This window comes from Zootoca vivipara, chromosome 4, assembly GCF_965207765.1.
Source record: "Zootoca vivipara chromosome 4, rZooViv2.hap1.1, whole genome shotgun sequence".
Classification (NCBI taxonomy): domain Eukaryota; kingdom Metazoa; phylum Chordata; class Lepidosauria; order Squamata; family Lacertidae; genus Zootoca; species Zootoca vivipara.
In genome coordinates this window covers 40,011,200-40,031,804 of record NC_142587.1, presented here as the reverse complement: position 1 = coordinate 40,031,804, position 20,605 = coordinate 40,011,200, and the positions used below count along the sequence as shown (strand labels likewise).

Here is a 20,605-nt window from a genome sequence, read left to right as displayed (position 1 = left end):
TGGCAGACCCAACCTCTTCCCCCTACGTTTGCGTCGCAATTCGGGAGTTGGGGGAATTGGCCTCCCCCCTGTGCGTCCTACTTCCTGTCCCACCTGCGGCCTGGGCTCCACAACCTTGCCTGAGCCTCGGACACCACTTCCTGACTCTCCGCTGGAGGCAGAGCTCTCCTTACTCTCTCCCGCGCTTGGGGATGGGCTGGAACTTAAGATGGGAGGGACTTCCCTGTATCCCTCGTCCCTCACATCCATCCCCCTCCCAGGCTCCTCTCCCCCCCTTCCTAGTGGCTCTCCGCTTGCTGGGGACGAGTGAAACCCCAAGAAGTCTGTGGCATCCGAGCCTGTGGGTGTAAAAATTTCCCCCCAATCCTGCGATCTTTCTCCTTCCCCCTGAGAAGACGGGAATCCCAAGAAGTCAGTGGCGTCAGAGCTGGTGGGAGTAAAAATGTTCTGCCAGTCCTCTCCTGCCTCTGACGTCGTTGACCTCGGTGAAACCCACACCTCTTCTTCCGTGTCCTCAAATTCCGCTTCCCATCTCCATGGAGAGCTGCTGCCTGCTATCCCTTCCTCCTGCCCCTCCCCCTCTCCCTCCCTTTCCATGTGCCAGGGCTTGGGCCTGTGGGGGAACAGGGCGTGGAACTCTTCCACTAAAAATTCCTCAGGTACTTCTGTGGCCGGTATCCACTCATTGTGGGACGGCGGAGTGTCCTCCCATGCTATCAGGTACTCCAGTCCTCTCACCCCTCTCCTTGAGTCTAAAATCTCAGTTGCCTCATTGAGCTGTCGGGCGTCTCCCGTCCCCCCCTCCCTCTGGAGGCTGATCGCTGTCCCTGAACCTGGTACTTTCCCTGTACGGCGACAGCAGCGATCTATGAAACACTGGGTGCACTCTCATGTCCTCCGGCAGTGCTAGCCTGAAGGCTACCGGGTTGACCTGTTGCGTGACCGTGAAGGGGCCCAGCCTCCTGGGTGCTAACTTCTTGCATCGCCCCCTGGTGGGAAGACCTTCCGAGGATAACCAAACCTTGTCCCCCACCCTGATGACCTCTCCCGGTCGCCTGTGGCGATCTGCCCCCTTCTTGTACGCTTCCTTGGCCCTCTCCAAGTGTTCTCTGAGCTGCTGGTGCACCGTCTCCAGGTCCTCTGCCCAATCCTCTGCCTGTGGGCCCTCTTCCTCCTCCTCCCCCTCCCTCTCCGGGAAAGATCTGAGGTCGCGCCCGTAGTTGGCCTTAAAGGGCGACACCCCTGTGGAGACGTGCACCGCATTGTTGTAGGCAAATTCTGCCAGTGGCAGGCGATCCACCCAGTCCGTTTGCCTCTGGCTGACGTAACATCTCAGGTACTGCTGCAGAATGGCGTTGACCCGCTCCGCCTGTCCATTGGTTTGCGGGTGCCTAGCCGTCGACAAGCTGACCTCCACCTGCAGGAGGTTCATGAGCCGCCTCCAGAACCTGGAAACAAATTGGCGGCCACGATCCGAAATAACCCTTAAAGGCAATCCATGCAGTCTGAATACGTGGTCAACAAACAGTTTGGCCGTCTCTTCTGCCGAGACCGCCCTGGCACACGGTATAAAATGGCACATTTTGGACATGAGGTCCACCACCACCAACACTGCGGTCTTGCCCCTGGACGACGGCAGGTCTGTGATGAAGTCCATGGACACTACTTCCCACGGCCTGTGCGGTGTGGCTAAGGGCTCCAGCAAACCAGCTGGTGGCGCTCTGACCACCTTTGCTCGCTGGCAGGTGTCACATCCCCTTACATAATCCCGAACATCCTCCCGCACCCCTGGCCACCAGAAGTGTCTCATGACTAGGTGAGTGGTTTTGTCCCTTCCAAAATGACCCGCCGTTGGGTTGTCGTGCATCTGCTTGAGGGCCTTACCTCTCAGCTGTTTGGTTGGCAGGTACAGGGCTCCCTTGTAAAAAAGCAAACCCCTCCTTTCCTCAAAGTCTTTGGCCTGTTCCCCCCCCCCTCAGTTCTCTGAAGATGCGGGAGGCAAACTCATCTGCTGCCGTCAGTGCTGTGAGTTCTGCCTCGCTCACCACTGTTGCTCCGCAGGACCATGCTGATGGGGGGAACATATGCCTGGGTGCCGGTGGCAACTCCTCCTCCATGTACTCTGGCTTGCGGGAGAGGGCATCCGCCCTGACATTCTGCTCTCCCGGGATGTAGTGGATGGAGAAGTTGAAGTTCGAGAAGAACTCTGCTCACCGTATCTGCCGCTGGTTGAGCACCCTGGCAGTTCTCCAGAACTCCAGGTTCTTGTGGTCTGTGCACACCTGGATGGGGTGCTTGGCGCCCACCAGGAAGTGTCGCCAGTGCTGGAACGCAGCGTGGATCGCGAGAAGTTCCCTGTCAAACACTGTGTAGTTGCGTTCCGGCTGGGTCAGCTTCCTGGAGAAGAAGGCACAGGGTCTCCACTCTCTGTTGGCGTCCAGTTGCAACAGAATCGCTCCCAGAGCCTTGTCCGAAGCATCTGTCTCCAGGCGTAGGGGCGCATCCTGCACCACGTGGAACAGGTGCTGGTCTGAAGCGAATACCCTCTTGAGGCTTTCGAACGCTGCTTGCGCCTCTGGTGTCCACCGGAACTTCTGCTTGCCTCTCAGGCAGTCGGTGATAGGAGCCGTGACGCGAGAGAAGTTCTTGATGAACTTCCTGTAGAAGTTCGCGAAGCCTAGTAGGCGTTGGGCATCTTTGCGCGTCCTGGGGCTGTGCCAGTCCAGGATGGCCTGCACCTTGTCCTTGTCCATCGCCAGCCCCTTGTCTGACAGCTTGTAGCCTAGGAAGTCCACTTCTTTGGTGTGAAACTTGCACTTCTCCAGCTTCACATACAGGTGGTTGTCCTTCAGGCGCTGCAACACCTCCCTGACATCCTTCACATGCTGCACTGGGTCATTGGAGTAGATAAGGATGTCATCCAGAAAGACCAAGCAGTTCTTGAAGAGGAGGGACCCCAGGACGTGGTGCATGAAGGCCTGGAAGCATGCTGAGCCCCCTTGCAACCCGAAGGGCATCACCAGATATTCAAAAGAGCCCAGAGGCGTGAACATCGTGGTTTTCCATTCATCACCCTCCCGGATCCTAATCAAGTTGTACGCCCCTCTTAGGTCGAGCTTGGTGAAGATCTTGCCCCTGCGTGCCGCTGTCAGGAGATCATCCACTCTGGGCATGGGGAAAGCCATTGGCTCTGTCACCGAATTCAGCCGTCTAAAATCCACCACCAGACGGCGCTGTTGTGTGTCTTTCTTGTCCACCCAGAAGACCGGGCTGCCCCCTGCTGCCTTGCTTTCTCTGATGAACCCCCGCTTGAGGTTCTTGTCGATGAAAGCGCGCAGATCCTCCAGTTCCTGATCTGACATGGCGTACAGCTTGGCTGGGGGTATAGTTGCCCCTGGCACCAGGTTGATCTGGCAGTCAAAAGGCCTGTGTGGGGGTAGGTGGTCGGACTCCGCTTCGCTGAAGACCTCCTGCAGGTCCCAGTACGGCTTGGGTATCGCCTCACCCCCCTTGACGTGCATGGTGGCCACCGTGGCTATCGGAGGCCCCTCCCCTGGTTGGTGCTGCATGCAATGTTCCAGACAAAAGTCCGATCCAAAAGTGATGCATCTCTGGTGCCAACTTATGGAGGGGTCGTGGCGCGTCAGCCAGCTCATGCCCAAGACGATGGGGGGGTCTGAGATGGTTGTGACGTTGAAAGCCAGTGTCTCTGAGTGCCTTCCCACCGTCATTCTCATGGGGGGGGGTTTGATGCGTGATGGCCCCTCCCAGCAGCTCTCTGCCGTCAATGGTGGCCACGTGCAGGGGAAAATCCAGCTGCAGAAGTTGGATCTGGTGCTCTTCCGCAAAGTTTCTCGAGAAGAAGTTGGCTGAGGCACCACTGTCAATTAAGGCGAGGACTGTCAGGGGATAGCCATTTGGGAGCGTGAGCGTGACTTCTAGAACCACTCCTGCTCTGGGAGGGGTGGGCTGGCTGTGCTCCTCTCTGTGCGGGTGGGCGGGCGGGGGCTGTTGTCTGCTGACTGTGCCTGGCCGCTCCCCCTTGTCTCCTGCAGCCAGGCTGTCTCGTTTCCCTGCTGTGGTGCTGCGTCAGCTGGGGAAGGTACAACCGTTCCCGCCTTTCCTTGCCACTCTCTGCGATGAGGGCAGTCTCTGACGCGATGCCTGGGGGAGTTGCAGAGAAAGCAATTCCCGCCTCTTCCCTCCTTGCGTCTTGGCGCCGCCGGGGTTTGAAAAGCCCGCGCGCGCGCTCCTCCGATCTCCATCGGTTCCGGCTCTGGGCTTGGCCTGGGCGGGTGTGGGGGCGGGCCCTGGGGTGGGGTTTGGTGATGTGGTCTGTCCTGGGAGCGTGGGAACCAAGGTTTTGCTGCGCGCGTCGCTTGTTTGTCATTCCATCTGGATTCCTGTCTCACCCCCACCGCTAGCGCCGCTTTGCTTAACTCATCCATAGTTCGCGGTTTGGGACCTCTTGCCAGCTCATCCTTAACGTCTGCGTGCAAACCCATGTAGAAGGCTGATTTCACTGGCTCACTTTGCAGATCCCACCCCAGTTTGTGCACCAGCATGGTGAATCTCGCCCAGTAGTCCCTAACTGTCGATTTTCCTTGTGTTAAGTTATGAAGCTCCTCTGTAGTGGCCTCCATTTCACTGTCACTAGCGTACATTATTTTTAAAGCTTCTAGAAATAATTTTGCGTTCTTCATGCAAGGATTTTTTTGCGCGATGAGCGGTCTTACCCATTCTCGGGCGGCCCCCGTCAAATGCTCTATGATAAAGGAGACTCTGTGCGCGTCATCTGGGAATTCTGCTGCATGCAATTCCAGCGCATAATTTATTTCTGTCTCGAATCCTAGGTATTCCCTAGGGTCGCCGCTAAACTTGGTGACTAGGCTCTGTCCCCTTCTCACTTGGACTAGCTGCGGCTGGGGCACCCCCCCACCTCTAGCGGCTTTCTCCTCTTCCAACTTCTTCTGTAGGTCCAAAACCATCACCCTTAGCTGTTTCTCAGTCTCCTCTTTTGTCCTCACCTGGTCCACCAGCTTGTTCAGCTCCTCCTGCGCCCCTCGCGCTTCCTCCTGAGCGGCATGCAATTGCTGCTGTGCGTGCGCTGTGAGGTTCTGCAGCTCCTGCTTCGCTGCTTCGGCCTCCAGCCTCCAATGCTCAGCCTCTTGAGCGCTCATCGCTGCACTCCAAAGTAGCCAAAAAAAAAGATTCGGGAGTTGCTGTCAGAGGGCCTGGTATGGCTACTCTAGAGTAACGACTCCAGCATGGTCTTTTAAGGTTTTTATTAAATGCTGATTATTTACAGTGTTCAGAGCAGTAAAAATGCATCCTTAAGGTGAGGTGTCTGAACTCCCGAATGGCGATTGGCGCGTTTTCTTCCAGCACCACAGCTTTGGCAGACCCAACCTCTTCCCCCTACGTTTGCGTCGCAATTCGGGAGTTGGGGGAATTGGCCTCCCCCCTGTGCGTCCTACTTCCTGTCCCACCTGCGGCCTGGGCTCCACAACCTTGCCTGAGCCTCGGACACCACTTCCTGACTCTCCGCTGGAGGCAGAGCTCTCCTTACTCTCTCCCGCGCTTGGGGATGGGCTGGAACTTAAGATGGGAGGGACTTCCCTGTATCCCTCGTCCCTCACATAGACTATTGCAGAAAAAGAATGTGTGGCGATGGGGGCGGGAGCAGCAGAAGGCTTTTGACTCCTTGCGAGGAATGCTGAGTAGCAGGAGCGTCCTTGCTCATTATGATGAGTCAAAGCCGCTGGTCCTGGCATGTGATGCCTCTCAATACGGTCTGGGGGCTGTGCTGAGTCATAGGGAACCGGATGGGTCGGAAAAGCCCATCTCTTTCTATTCCCGTACGTTGTCGCCCACAGAGCGCAACTATGCTCAAATTGATAAAGAGGCACTGGCTATTGTGTCCGGAATCAAAAGGTTCTATGATTATTTGTACGGTCGCCATTTCTCCATTGAAACGGACCACAAACCACTGTTAGGGTTGTTCAACCCAAACAAACAAATGCCACAAATTCTCTCCCCCAGAATGTTGCGTTGGTCAATATTCCTGAATGGGTTCCAGTACACCTTGACCCATGTGCCAGGGAAACAGTTGTGCCATGCTGATGCGCTGAGTCGATTGCCCCTTCCTGGCGGGAGCAATGAGGATCCTGCTCCGGCGGAGCACATTATGATGCTAGAAACACTTCCGGGGGCTCCTGTAACAGCTACGGATATAGCTGAGAAAACTAGGAAAGATGCTGTTCACTTGGGTGGGGAGGGGGTGGCCAGGTGGTCCGCATGAAGAAAAATTCAGGCCTTATGCGACAAGGCAGCACGAATTGTCCATGCATAAGGGTTGTCTCCTATGGGGAGATAGGGTGATCATCCCAGCACCACTGAGAAACAGGGTTCTTGAGACGCTTCACATGGGACACCCGGGAATGGTCAGAATGAAGTCGCTAGCCCGATGTTATGTGTGGTGGCCTGGAATGGACCAGAACATAGAACAATGGGTACGAACATGCAAGGCATGCCAAGAGGTGCGGCCAGAAGTGGCCAGAGCACCAGTCCACTGGTGGGAGCAGTCCAGGACTCCCTGGAGCCGGCTGCACATAGATTTTGCTGGGCCATTCCAAGGGAAGGTCTTTTTGGTTATCGTTGATGCATATTCCAAATGGTTAGAAGTGGCGATGGTCCCTAGCATGGCATCAGCTGCCGTAATCAAGGTGTTGAGGCAGCTGTTTGCTACCCACGGGTTACCTGAGACCATTGTATCAGATAATGGGGCAGCTTTTGTATCCCAAGAATTCAGGGCATTCTTGGCTGATAACTTTATAAGAGGGGTCACATCCGCGCCCTTTCACCCATCCTCCAATGGGCAGGCTGAGCGCATGGTAAGAACAGCCAAAGAATCCATTGCGCGCTTAATGGAGGGTAACTGGTCGGCTCGCATTGCGCGAATGTTATTTTTGCAGCATGCGACACCGTGTACTGCGACGGGCAAGTCGCCAGCCGAGCTGCTCTTAGGTAGAAGACTGGTAACGGTGCTGGATTATGTCCACCCAGATAAAATGCCAAACCGTAATTCAAGAGCAACCCCCCAGGCTGAGACTGACACAACAAGGTATCTCGCCCCTGAAGATCTGGTCTGGGTGAGGAACTATTCACGAGGTCCGCGGTGGGTGGCCGGTGTGATCACCCGGGCTAGTGGACCTGTGTCCTATTATGTGACCTTGGAAAATGGGCAAGTTTGGAAGAGACATATAGATCAGCTGAGGCGCCGGGCGCTCAGCAGGGAGGAGTCAGATAATTCATCCCTGGCTAATGATGCACAGCTGCGAGACCAGAGTGAAGATGGCCCAGAGGTGCAGTCACCAGGGGCTTCAGCAAATGAACCAGGGTCTGCTAGTCCTCAGGATGACGAGGTACAGGTCGGGGACCCTGAGATGTCTGGGACTCCATCTGTTCCTGATGAAACCCCTATAGCAGCCCCTCCACCACAGGTAACACCCAATCCAGAACCTGCAACACCTGTTGTCAGGAGATCAGGTAGAAGTTGTAGGACCCCACAGTACCTGAGGGATTACGTCTGCTGTGCTCACTAGGGGGGGAGGGGTGTTGTGTATTGAGTCAAAGGATTTTATATCTGTATTATTATTGTCTGTATTTGCATTAGGATAAAGTAACTGCCTTTTGGTTCCAGAGGGTACAGCTACTATTGGTTCATTTAAGCTGCTGTATTTGGATCCTCTGTCTTACTGGTTCCCTCCAAAAGGCAGCACTGTGATTGCCTGATATTGTTCCCTCCAAAATGTATCCCTTCCTAGCTAGTCCCCTGTCCCTATAAATGTAGCTTTCCTCTCCTCAGTCTTCAGTCTTGTTCACTTTAATAAAGAGCTGTTACTAGAGAACTGTCTCCAGCATGTTTTGTCAAGAGAGCTGAAATCACAAACCCCACGTCACAACACTTAATATAGTATGACATTGAATAAGCCAAAATCTGACAGTGGGTTTCATTTGTATTCTTAGATACATGAAGCCTAACCTCCTAGCAGGGGTTCCTGAAATGAATTGAAGTTTCAGAATATCACCTTGCTTGATTTCACCATTTGTTAGTTCATTAAGCAGACCATTTTCAGATTTTGCTAATCTGCAGTTTATATTTTCATTCATTACATTTATCCTTCATCTTTCTCCTAGGAGCCCAGGGTAGCATGCCTGTTTCTTCCTCTACACATTCCACCGCATTTTATTCTCACAACATCTCTAGGAACACAAAGTCCCCCCCCCCCAAAAAAAATCCAAGCAGACAGTAAGGAATGCCGCTAAAGAATTTGAGGAGCACATTGCTAAAAACATTAAGACCAACAGCAGTAAGTTCTTTAAAAATATAGCTGTTGACCGTCTAGGTATACAGTTGGACTGTTTGAGTGAGTTTTGGGAGTATTACCCGATGCCAATATTAAGCACCAATATTTTTCTCCTGGGGTAGATTTGTATGCAGATTTTCGTAATTTTTCTGGATGACACACTTTTAAACATTTCCATGTGATTTGTCCACGTAAAAATAAAGCAGATTCCTAAGTTACTGCATTGGTTGAATTTCTGGTACCAGCCCCAAAGGAAATGATGAGGTGCAAGTCTCTACTATGGCCACATGGGGTCATCCTGAGACTACTAAATGCAAGAACGTAGGGTTTCCACCAAGATTCCTTCATTATTTATACTGTATATAATATTCAATAACCCAAGGATTATGGAAGAACAATTTGCAATCAACAGTATGTTTATATAAATGATATTATGGATACAATTTTCTGTCTGTTTGCTTACAAGAAATTAAAGTTACATCATAACAATTAAAAACAAAATACATAGTAAGTTAATAGTATCTTACTGGGCTTTAGAATTTTGGAGGAAGAAATGCCCAAGCTTTTAATCGTTTCCTATTACTATCATATCAATGGATACAAGGACGTGGGTGGCGCTGTGGTCTAAACCACAGAGCCTAGGGCTTGCCGATCAGAAGGTTGGCGGTTCAAATCCCTGCGACGGGGTGAGCTCTCGTTGCTCGGTCCCAGCTCCTGCCCACCTAGCAGTTTGAAAGCATGTCAAAGTGCAAGTAGATAAATAGGTACTGCTCTGGTGGGAAGGTAAACGGCGTTTCCGTGTGCTGCTCTGGTTCACCAGAAGCGGCTTAGTCATTGTCAGGGGACCACCAGGGGTCAGCGAAGAGCCCAGCCGGGTGGTGCAGGGGCTCTGAGATGCTGACAGGTGGGAGCATTGCTCAGAGAGCAGCGTGGAACCTGAAGAGGCAGCGCAAGGGGTCAGGGATGCTGACAGCTCAGAACTCCACCAGGGAAGGGGAGCGTCAGATCAGAGCGCTGCAGAAGGGGAGGGTTCAGTGGCTAAAAAGCCAGGCAAACAGCTGAGTAGTTCAGGAGGGGAGGGGACCACCATCGCTCCCTTCCCCCAGCAACACAGGGGGAAGAAATGCCAGGAGGAGAGGAAGAGACTCAGGGCGCCAAAACTACTTTGCTGGAGGAGGTCCCGCCATGCAGCACTTCCGGATTCTGATTCAGACTTTTTTGCTCTGTCTTGTACATAGTTGTAGAATAAAGCCTTGTAAATATTACGCAAGGTATTGTGTGTCATGACTCGTGGGAAGCATTCCTAGCACCGTTACAGTCATGCTGGCCACATGACCTGGAAGCTGTCTGTGGACAAACGTCGGCTCCCTCGGCCTATAGAGCGAGATGAGCGCGCAACCCCAGAGTCATCCGCAACTGGACCTAACGGTCAGGGGTACCTTTACCTCTACATTTATCATGTAACTAAACTCCATAATTTTTAAGTCATTCATGTTGACTGTGTTTATTATGCTGAGTAAAATAGGCACATTGAAATTGAACCCATATCTTGGTGACTTTGGCTGCAGTCCTGTATGCAGTTATGTAATAGTAACCCCCATTAAATTAAGTGGGATTTACTTCTGAGCAGACAAGTGTAGGATTGGGCTGTTGGTAAAGCAATAACACATTCCTGTTGCTCATGTAAAGTAATGTGCAGTTATAGAAAAATTACAATTAATTGTCAAGATGCAATTCATGTTGATTAAAAAAATATATGAGGTGGCTGATAAAGAATGTACATAAGGGGGGAGATGTATTTCCTTTTAGTGGATGCTGTATGTTAAGAAATTTTTAATGCCTTGTCCTTAAAGAATGAGAGGAATGGGAAGGACACATACAAGTATTTTTAGTAGTGTATATTGAGGCAATCCTCGTTTAATTCAAATGCTCCTTGATCGGAGGGAAAAGTGTAAGACCACAAATAGTAAAGTCAGCATTAAAATCAGAAAGCAGTGCAGATAACAGACACAAACATACAAGTGTTGAACAAAATGCATTACCGGTAAATGAAATGTCTGCACATAAGACTTTTGGTCTTTTCAAAGAAGACTGCTAGGCTGTGAAGAAAATAGAATGCACTTGGAAAGATATTTTCAGGAGTGTAGGTATCATTGCTAAGAAATATGTACTTGAACTTTATTATAAGGATTAGCAAATCAGTGTTGATCTCATCCTGTTTGGTATTGCTACACACACAAACATATTGCCCTCAGGCAAGAGGTTGGAAGCTTTACTAATACTGTAGTTGCTTTCAGAGTCTTCCGACTGAAAGTTTATACAAGCCATATCTAGGTTGGTTGACTGTAACATGCTTTATATGATGCTGTTCTAAAACAGACCTTATAGGAGATAAGTGAAACTAGACAAAAATTGTAACGCTAAGTGTGTTTGATTTTTTTGCTGAGTGGTTTGTCCTGTAAATACTGATTGTGTTGTTAAATTTTAGCAAAAATATTTTGCAAAAATGTGAAAGTTTGAATCCTTACAAAAAACAAGATAAGAAAAAAATTAAGCATTTAACTAGTTTTTAGGTACTTGCTGTGATTTTGCTAAAATTGATTTTTCCTCTTTTGATGTTTATTAGCTGTAGATGGATTTCTGAAAACTGATGAAAGACAAAGACTAGCCAGGGAAAGAAGAGAAGAAAGGGAAAAGTATCTTGGTAAGTTGACACTTTTCTTCCTTGGATGTAGCTGGACAGCACACTCTGGGAAGGTATCCTTGAGGATCTAGGTGGCAGGCTTTAAGCCTGGTTTTCCAGAGGTTGGGGGCAGGCTCCCTAGTCTTTCCTGCAATGATGATGGCTCTGGCCTGTTTTCTTAGTTTAGAACCAGAGGCATTTATTTTTTGAAAAAATAAAACAGCCCATGTAGGGTTGAACTTCTCCAGTTAGCTGCTTACGTGTTTGAGTAAAGCTGTACTTTAATTTATGTCCAAAGTTATCAATTGTTACTGAATTTTCCACTTAAAGATTTAGAAAAGTTGAACCATTTGACTGCTTCAGTGTGTGTGTGAGAGAGAGAGACGGAGAATGTACATTTGCACTTTTAGAATCCCAAGCCATGCTAGTGGACCAAGACTTCCCTTTTTTTTGTATGCTGTGTCATTCTCTTTCAAAATGTATGGCACTTCATAGATTTGTATTGTACATCAGAATAAGAGAATCTCTCTCTTTATTGAAGCTGCTAGGGAACAGCAAATCTTGGAAAAAGAAAGGAGAGCAAAGCTTCAGTATGAAAAGCAAATAGAAGAACGATGGAGGAAGCTGGAGGAGCAGAGGCAGAGGGAGGAGCAGAAAAGGGCAGCTGTTGAAGAAAAGAGAAGACAGAAGCTCAGAGAAGAAGAGGTAGGCAGTGCTTTATTTAGCATCCTGTATAGGAGGACCTGTTTCAGCTGGTATGGAGCATGCCCAACCTTCTGGGAGCCACATTACTATAGGAGGTAGGGAAAAACAAAATACCTCATCAAAATGAAAAAAAAAACCCTCACCTGTCCCACCCCTTGTTACAAATGCGCATGCATTGAGGAAGGGAGTCCAAGCCATTTTTGAGGTTTTGTTTTTTTAAAGCATGCTGTGGCTCTTCCTTGTTGATGCAATTTTCCCCTAATAGTGAGAGTTGACTGGGTTACCTTCTGAACCAATAAGTGCTTGGTCTTTGAGGTGCAGTTTAGCCTTTGGGTTTGGCTTATGAACATCCTAAATGTTCTCTAAGTCTACCAGCTTCTCTAAGTCACAAAAGGCTTTACCTGGACAGCATATTGATAGTGACCCTTTTGTCCTTTATCATTCAGGGCCATGCCTAATATGTGCTAGGTTTTGTACAAAAGTAACAAAGAACAAGTCATTGTTTACCAGCTTTGCAGTTGATGTGTAAGTTATTGGTGAGAACCTACAGATCACTAGTTCGGTTCCCAGAAGTGGGTCTGCGTTATTTCTTGAAAGTCTGAAAGCCTTTCTAAGCAAACTGACAACTTCACCTTGCCAGTAGGAGTATCGTTTGTTATAAAGCCACCTGATGTTAGTGTTCACCCTGCATGTAGAAAGCTAACCAGTTAGTGATAAAACACTTCTCTGTGATGAATAGGTTTGCCATGTGCACTGCTCTTAAAACAAGCTGTCCCTCTCATTGCAGTCTTGGGTTTTGTGGGTCCATGAAGGGGACTATACCATATGCCCTGGCTGGATGCTTGAATCACTTACTCTCCACCCCATATCGGTGAAACATAGAATTCATTTACCATGTGAGAATGTACTGTATTTTTATTCTGCCCATCCTGTCAAGTCACTCTATTTTATCCTCAAAACAGTATATTATCCAGAGAGATTGTGTCTGTGAGCTTTGTGACTCAGCAAAGATTTGAATGATTGTTGCCCTGTTCCAAATGCAACACTTCCGTTGGACAAGGATAAACAAATACTACCCATGGAATATAAAAGCCAGGTCTGAGAGTTTAGTATCATATTCCAGGGTTGCCATCTGCTGTGTGACAAAGAAATGTTACTTGGGAAACAGGTCAGGGGGTGGAGTGTGGGATGGGAAGACAGTTTTTAGGGATCACCCATGGAAGGATAAATTATGAGGGGAGAAAAATGGAGCTTCTTTTCTTTTCCCCACCTGTAAAAAACTTGACACAATTTTAGCTAATGGAAAAAAAATGAAAACACTTAGCTATAGTAAATAAAAAAACATTAATTCTTAAGTTGCTTAGCAGGTTTTCAAGTTGTTGCTGCTTTTTTTTTGGTTGAAAATAAAAATAAAACGCCACCAAACTGGTGATTGCATACATTAAAGGAAGGTTTCTGTGTGATTGGAAGGAATCATTGCAGCAACTGAGCTTCACCACTGAGGCAGAAGACATAGCTCTGCTGAGATGACAGAGTTAATGCTTTCTCATGCATTATTCTTAAACAAATTAAGCCCAGACAGAGCCACAGCAGCAATCTCTTGCCAGCAGGAGCAGATGCTTGGAGGTGATGTAACTTGTGTTGCTAACTTCAGCCTCTGTACTGACCTCAGTAGTGACTGCAGACAAAGGATACATATATTTTGAGGTGAGTGGACATGGCAGTCCCTTCTTTGCTCACTTCTCTTTACAGTATTGGTAAAAGGACCATTTTGAGCACTGCTTGTATGTATAGCTGGGATAAATATTGAGTCTCTCCCCCCGCCCTCCCTGTGACAAGGGCTCTTTAAGAAAATCAGACCTGGATTTAGTTGTTGTTGCTTTCTGCAATAATTGCTTAGGAACGATTAGAGGCTATGATGCGGCGATCCATGGAAAGAAGTCAGCAGCTGGAGCAGAAACAGAAGAGATGGTCGTGGGGAGGAGCACTGGCTGCAGGCTCAGGCGACAGAGATGGTGAGTGAAGCAGGCTGGCTGCATTGCAGATTCCAAGCTGCAAAGGCTCGGGATTAAAAAAGGAAAGCTACAAAATCTGTTGTGGCAGTAGACTGTGATGTGTGTGGGGAGAGGTTGTCGAGGTGCATCGTTTAGAAATGGATTTTGAGACTGCTTACTGTATTTCATGCCCTGGTATCTTCTTGGAAATGGGCCAACGCCGAAGTTTCTCTACGCAGATTATATACCGGGCGTGGGGTAGGGGGAATTAAAGACACCATGGAAAATAAACCGCTGCATTGTCAATGGCTATAGGCTCTGTGTGACATTGCAGAACGCAATTTATTTTTAGCTCAGGCACTCCTAAAATCTCTGGGGAGACTTCTCCATGATTGTGCAGTATTTACTGCTGGAAATGAATTATTCTCTTTACCCTTTTTCTCTAGCTGCTCTCTTTTCGGTTCCGTTTCAAAGCAAGCTTCCTTTTTTTTAACCACCAACCATGTATTAGCTTTTATGTTGTTCAGAAATCATTTAAATTTCTTGTGAATTCACCTGCTTTTCCCAGTAGGTTTTGCTCATGTGAAATATCTCCCAAGTGATAATACAGCTGCCCAAAAAGTATAAGCATCCCTGTTTAAGCTAAAGTCTTTAGTATGATTCCTCACCCCCACCACCACAAGGCAGTACAGAAAAAGGAGAAGGATAATCTCTTAACATTTCCAGAAACAGGTTTATTAAAATACCTCCTGTATTGTTTGGGATTTTAATGTTATTGATGTGACCTATCACCTCTTTGCTCTGATTTTTTCTGTTGTTGTGTAGGTGAATCAGAAAATACCCCACCCCCTCTAGGTTTAGCTGCCAACACCCTCCTTCCAGACTCTGTGGCCTCAACTGCTGCTGCTGATTCCGCCAATGGTATTTGAGAGACTCACAGTGCCATAGTGTCGTTTTATCACTTTTAACGCATCCACCAATTTTGTCCTCCCCCTAACTTCCTGTGTGTTCTCTGTTGTTTCAGTTCAATCCTTGACAGCATTGTTACCAGAAATGCTGGGTTCAGTTCCCCCAAGCGTCACTGCCGCCCTTTATTTGGGGAGGGGAACCTGTGTCCATGTAGATGTCGCCGGAGTACAAGTTCCATCATCCCTTACCATTAGCTGTGCTGACCAGGGCTGGTGGGGGTTGGAGTCCTGCAACATTTGGAGGGCTACAGGTTCCCCTCCCCTGGCTTAGAGTTTGGGCTACACAAATCCTGTTGAAATGGAGGCTTTGTGGCAAGAGAGCTTGGTGGATTGCAGCCATGAACTTCACTGTCTGGTTGTTGTTGTTTTGTCATAAACAAAGCAATGCATGCTTGGCATCCCAACGTCATAATGGTGATTTGAATACCGTTCCTACTAGATGTTGTCAAGTTCATTTCCTTTTTTCCTAGTGTGGGAAACACACGTGTCATGCGTCATGTGTACTGTGTGCCTTTTAAATAGCTTCTGTTGGAGGGGGGGGGGAATGGGACTGTAGTTTAAAACATTTCAGTCACAATATGAACAAGTAGAATTAATTCCCAGTTATCTTTAGGAGCCATGCACCTATCACTTAATAATAGAATGGATCATTATTTGAACCCTTATTTTGAATTAGGTCCAATAAGACTGTTCTGGGGGTTCTCCTGACCCTCCCAGAGAGAAGTGCAGGGGCATTGACATGGAATGGAAGGAGAACCAACCAACTAGGCAGAAGGGATAGGGCAATGCAATGTGACAGTGAAGCAACAGGACCCTCTCCTGCCCTTTCAAATTCATTATTTTGTGCCCTAGCCTCTGGAGCAGGAGAAAACAAGCTTGCTCCTATCCTCCATGTGAGAACTCTTTAGATATTTGAAGATGGCCATCATGTCATATCTCCTCTCAGTTTAGAGAAAGGGTGAGTAAGAGATGACATGGTAGAACTTCATAAAAATTATGCATTGTATAGAGAAGGTGGCTAGAGAAAGGTTTTTCCTCCCTCTCTCATAACAGTAGAACTCAGAGACACCCAATGAATGAGAATGTCTGAAGACTCAGGACGGATAAAAGAAAGTACTTCTTCACACACCACATAGTTGAACTTTGGTATTTAATCCCACAGTAGGAAGTGATGGCCACCAGCTTAAAAGGCTTTAAAATAGGATTGGGCAGATTCATGGAGGGAAAGCTATCAGTGGCTCCTAAGCATGATGGCTGTGCTCTGCCTCCACAGTAGGAGGCAGTAGTGCTTCTCAATCCCAGTTGCTGGAAACCACGGGAGTGGAGAGTTGCTCTTGTGCTCAGGTCCTGCTTGCAGGTTTCCAACAGGCACCTGAGTGGCCACTGTGAGAACAGGATCCCAGACTAGACCATGAAGCTCTTAATCTCAGGGTCATGGGTTCAAGCCCCACATTGGGCAAAATATTCCTGCATTGCAGGGGGTTGGACTAGGTGACCCTTGTGGTCCTTTCCAACACTACACACTCTATGATTCTGTGACTTCCTTAGCCAGGTGGTCCTATGGGTCATTGTGTCTGGCTGTTAACCAGAAAGAAGCTTGGTGGTTGGAGCCCACCCTCTGACTTCTGTGTCCTGATGTTCTTAACATCTGGAGTTTCACACCTTCCTTTAGTCCCATCCAGGATGACCCAGTGGTCAAGGATGATAGGAGTTTTAGTGCAGCATAACTGGGGGGCTACAGGTTCCCCAACACTGTTCTAGAGCTCTGAATTGTTTGGAAATTGTGGGAAATCTTCCAGCTTCAACACAGCGTAGGCAAAAAGCAGGATATGTTTGTCGCATCACTGTTGCTTAAATAAAAGTAGAGTTAATTTTTATTCATTTTTGTTGTTCTTTAGTACTGTCCCCCCCCCCCAGGTCACTATAAGATAATCTTACACCATACTGTAACATTGAAATGTTTGTAAGCCAAAAGTCTGTCTTGAATTATAGCTCACAGACAAGACAGGGCGAGCAGCTCCAGCCTGTGGATTTATCAGATGTGCTTTATTCTTTGTGCTGATTCATTCACAAGGTCCACAGTAACAAAATTAAAGGTTAGCTGTGGGAGCATTTGGCACTGCGGAATGAATATAAATGTCTTCAATGCATCTCTCTGCAGCATGTGACAAACTTTCAGCTTCTACAATGAATCTGCCAAAGCAAATGGAGTCGCCTATCAATAAGCGCCTCTCCCACTCCACAGCAACAATAACATGTTCCCCTGACAGAGGCAAGTGAATGTGCTGTTCATTGTCGCACCAGAAATAATCTCTCTCATTTTGTGTTTAAAGTAAACCTCTCTTTTTCTATCTTCTCCATCCCCGCCCCCCGGCTGTCCCTTCCTTTTCTCAATTGGTTAATCCTCTGAAGGCAATAATGTTTACCAGAAATCAGTGCAGAAATCACTTCAGGTTTTGTTGTTTTGTTGTTGTTGTTGTTAAGTATATTAAGGAAACTCCCTTAGAAAATGAAGAGTCCTGTTTTCAGACATTTTGGTATTGCTTAGGAACTTGAGATTTTAAAACAGGCATCAAAGCCGCTTTCTCCACTCTCTCTTCAGCATAAACCTTGTCCATTTAAGTAGTTCTAAGAAGTATAGCCTACAACCTTAGTCGTTTGATTTTTAATCTTGACATTTTTCATCACCAAATGTGCCAAGAAACAAGTATTCCCTTAGGGGAAAATTTGGATGGCTAATAGATGGCGTCCGCCATACACTTGTGGCAATCAAGCTGTAGGACAGGCCACTCCCAGAGGATGTGGAGTACCTCGTCATGGTGGATGCGCAGGTCGATTTCTAGGCAATTGTGGAACTTGTAGGAAAGGGTTGTCCCATGCCTCTTGAATCTCACTGATCCACACAGTATTTGTGGAGCTACCGGTAGCTGCATGTAGGTGAAGAAGAGCTGCTTTGTTCTCATGACGGTTGCCTGTGTGTTATTTTAAGACCAGAGATCAGAGCAACCCAGCTCTGTTTGTCTTCTAATGCCAGCGTTGGGATTCATATACTACTGGATAGATCCTTACGCACAGCAGCCTGTCTGCAAAACTCTGTGCATGCTCATTGTGCTAGGTTGGGGCAGGGCAGAACAGAACAGAATGGGACATGTTTTGAAGAGAGGGTCCATATTGAAGAAGTCTGAGAGAGACTACTGTAGACAGAAGAAAGCAAAAGAAAGCTTCTTGGGCATGTTTTGTGTGGGGAGAAATAGGCCTGGATGGATATAAGCCACGTTTGAGGGTAGATTTACATGTCAGCAATAATACCCAGCAGGAAAATATTTAATTACAGTAAAATAATTCTTAAGAGAATAGTTATTCCCCCCTCATCTTCATTTTTCACTGCTTACAGGAAGTTTTTGCTTTTTTCTGTTGTAAACTTAATTTGAGCCTGGAGTTGTGAACATTTTTTTAGTGCTTTTTTGGTGCAACAATAGTATTCTATTAATTTTCTGTGGAACTTAATTCCATTTATGTGTGTTTGGATCACAGCCTACCTTACCACCTGATCCTGTTAGCAGTTTTCACTATAATGGTAGAAGCGATGGATCTAAATAGGGTATAACATCCAGTCCTGTGCCTGACATTCACTGCAGAGCTAGCTGATTCTGCTCCCATTTGCTAGGAAATCTTTCTCTTAACTGCTAACTATGGCCAGTGTACTTTTGTCCTGGACTCCACAGCTCTTATGACTCAGAAGCTTATTGGTTACCTGGCAAAAAGGGGCTGGAAGATTAGTTTAACCCCTTTGTATAGCATGGAGTATGGCAAACTGCCAGGGTGCTAATATTGCTGACTTCAACGCTGGAAGGAATGGCTTAGAATTAATATTCTAGCACTTGTTGCTCTGAAACTGCTGCCTCGGTGCAGCACTTCATAAATCAAGGCATTCATTAATAGTTCTCGCATTATCTAACCTACAGTATCATTGCATAAAATATACCATACCCTCCGACACAAATATGTCTCGTATATTAATGAAGAAATGTGGTAAATCATAAGGGAGGCTAATACGTTAATGTCCAATCTGCTTGTTAGACTGAATAACACATAAGGTACTTGGCTTAAAACACTGAAAACTGTAGCCCTCCTAAGAAGAATTAAATCCGAGGATTTGTAGTTCTCAAAGATGCCCAGTTATTTGTTCTTTTCCTCTTCGTTCAGTTTCGTTTGGCCATTCATTATATTTGTTTGCAATTTTTTGAAGTGGCTTTTTTCTTACTGTTTTTCATTTGTTTCCATTCTTCAGCTCATCGCATGCACCTTAGTCCAATGGAAAACTTTATTATTTCTCGACTATTGACTCCCACACAAGCTTCTTTAGCCAGAAGCAGAAGTACATTAATGCTTTCTGAGCAATACAGTGATTCAGGTAAACCTAATGTTTTAAGGAATGTATTAGGCTCATAGAAAAAAATAATTCAAGATTCCCACCCCCACCCCGGTAATTTATTAATCTTATTCCACATGTAATAATAATCCTTCAAAAACAAGGAAAGCTGCAGAGTTTTATCCAGGAGCTTTATTGCTCAGTTGCCTTAGAAATTACGTTGAAGAATGTAACATTTCGGTTGGCTAGAAAGTAAACAAATAACAAAACAAATTTAAAAATTGTCCAAATAGTGATTTATACTTAAGCTTAACTCAAATTTGCTAGGAGTCTAAGTAGTATCCAATTAGATGACATACTAGGACTTTAAAAGCAGTTTTACTAACCCTAAACAAGACAGTATGATTTCCTAGCCAGTGAACTACTCTGATTCAGTTATCAAACTAGTAATAGCTGTACCATGTATCACTTTTAGAGCTGATTTCTCCAGTCCTTAGGATACTACTTTAGACATGTTTCTGAATCTAAAGTGGTCATGAAAAATTGACCAATAACAAATAATTCTCAACAAGAGATTTTAATCTGTTAGGAGTGGCCAGATCTTTAAAACCTGTCAATAGAAGAACTCTTTATTCCTATGGCCTAAAGTTTTTAAGCTTAGTGAAGGCACTTCAGTAAATGTGTGGTGGTTGTATAAAGAGAGAAAATATGGTTTATTAATGTGTTTGTTTGAACAGTTTGTGTTTTTCTGTTGCTAATAAAGATTGCTGTTCCTCCCCCCCTTTTCCCCCCTCGCTTTCTTTGTCTATGTTCCCTATTGCTCTGGCTATTGTACTATAACTCTTTAGTATTCCATATCTGTCCTCGTGTAGCGCCAGCTAGCCCTCTTAAATCTCCTTACAAGCCTTCACCCACTCGAAGTATGGAGAGAAAGAAGGCAGCATCTGCGTCAACATCCGATGCAATGAAAGGAGCAACTGCAGTAGAAGTGCCACAGGTGGGCTTGAAACTTGGCCGGACCAAAGATAGATAAGATAGATGCTCTTTTTATTTTTTTAAGTATATTTATAAGATGATTGGGTATTCTGTGGGTCACTGTTTAAAGAGTAAATGACCTCTCTGTTTCTCCTGCTTCCAGCCACTCTGTTGTAACCATTCCTCTGCTCTCTCTCTATTTATAAGCAGTGATGCTTGCACTCAGTACTGTTATGTTGCGCAGAAGAGTCAAGTATTTAGGGAGTCTGTGTGTCTGGTGTGATATTATATTTCCCAGATGTGAAGAGTTTTTGAAACTTGAAATTAGATTATATCCTTTTAAGTTGCAGATTCTTATAATTGTCAGTGCATTATACCTTTTAAAGCACGGACTTCAGTGCTTTTAAAGGTTTTTTTTTATTTAAAAAATTATCTGAGTGCATCACTACAAATAATTTGTTTTGAAATTTGAACTTGTTTTCTTGCTTCCTAACCCAGCAGAAAAATAGTTTAGCTTGTAAGAGCTAAAGTATGCTAAT

General features: G+C 46.6%; 1 protein-coding gene across 13 annotated transcripts in view; it reads left to right on the top strand.

Annotated features, from left to right (window-relative positions):
• MAP7D2 (MAP7 domain containing 2) overlaps positions 1–20,605 on the top strand; it is a 67,137-nt gene that overhangs the window by 29,475 nt on the left and 17,057 nt on the right. For 3 of the 13 annotated variants that reach the window (XR_015949529.1, XM_088667778.1, XM_088667781.1), the window contains exons 2-8: positions 10,996–11,073; positions 11,594–11,757; positions 13,658–13,772; positions 14,577–14,672; positions 16,881–16,991; positions 19,011–19,133; positions 19,940–20,088. Coding sequence is in view for 12 of the 13 variants with exons in the window: in XM_088667778.1 (XP_088523904.1) it covers positions 10,996–11,073; positions 11,594–11,757; positions 13,658–13,772; positions 14,577–14,672; positions 16,881–16,991; positions 19,011–19,133; positions 19,940–20,088 (836 nt within the window). In the remaining variant the exon portion in view is untranslated. Of the gene's footprint in view, positions 1–10,995; positions 11,074–11,593; positions 11,758–13,211; positions 13,465–13,657; positions 13,773–14,576; positions 14,673–16,880; positions 16,992–19,010; positions 19,134–19,939; positions 20,089–20,605 lie in introns of those variants that run through there. The other 10 variants (XM_088667779.1, XM_088667783.1, XM_060273518.2 and 7 more) reach the window with 8 other exon arrangements.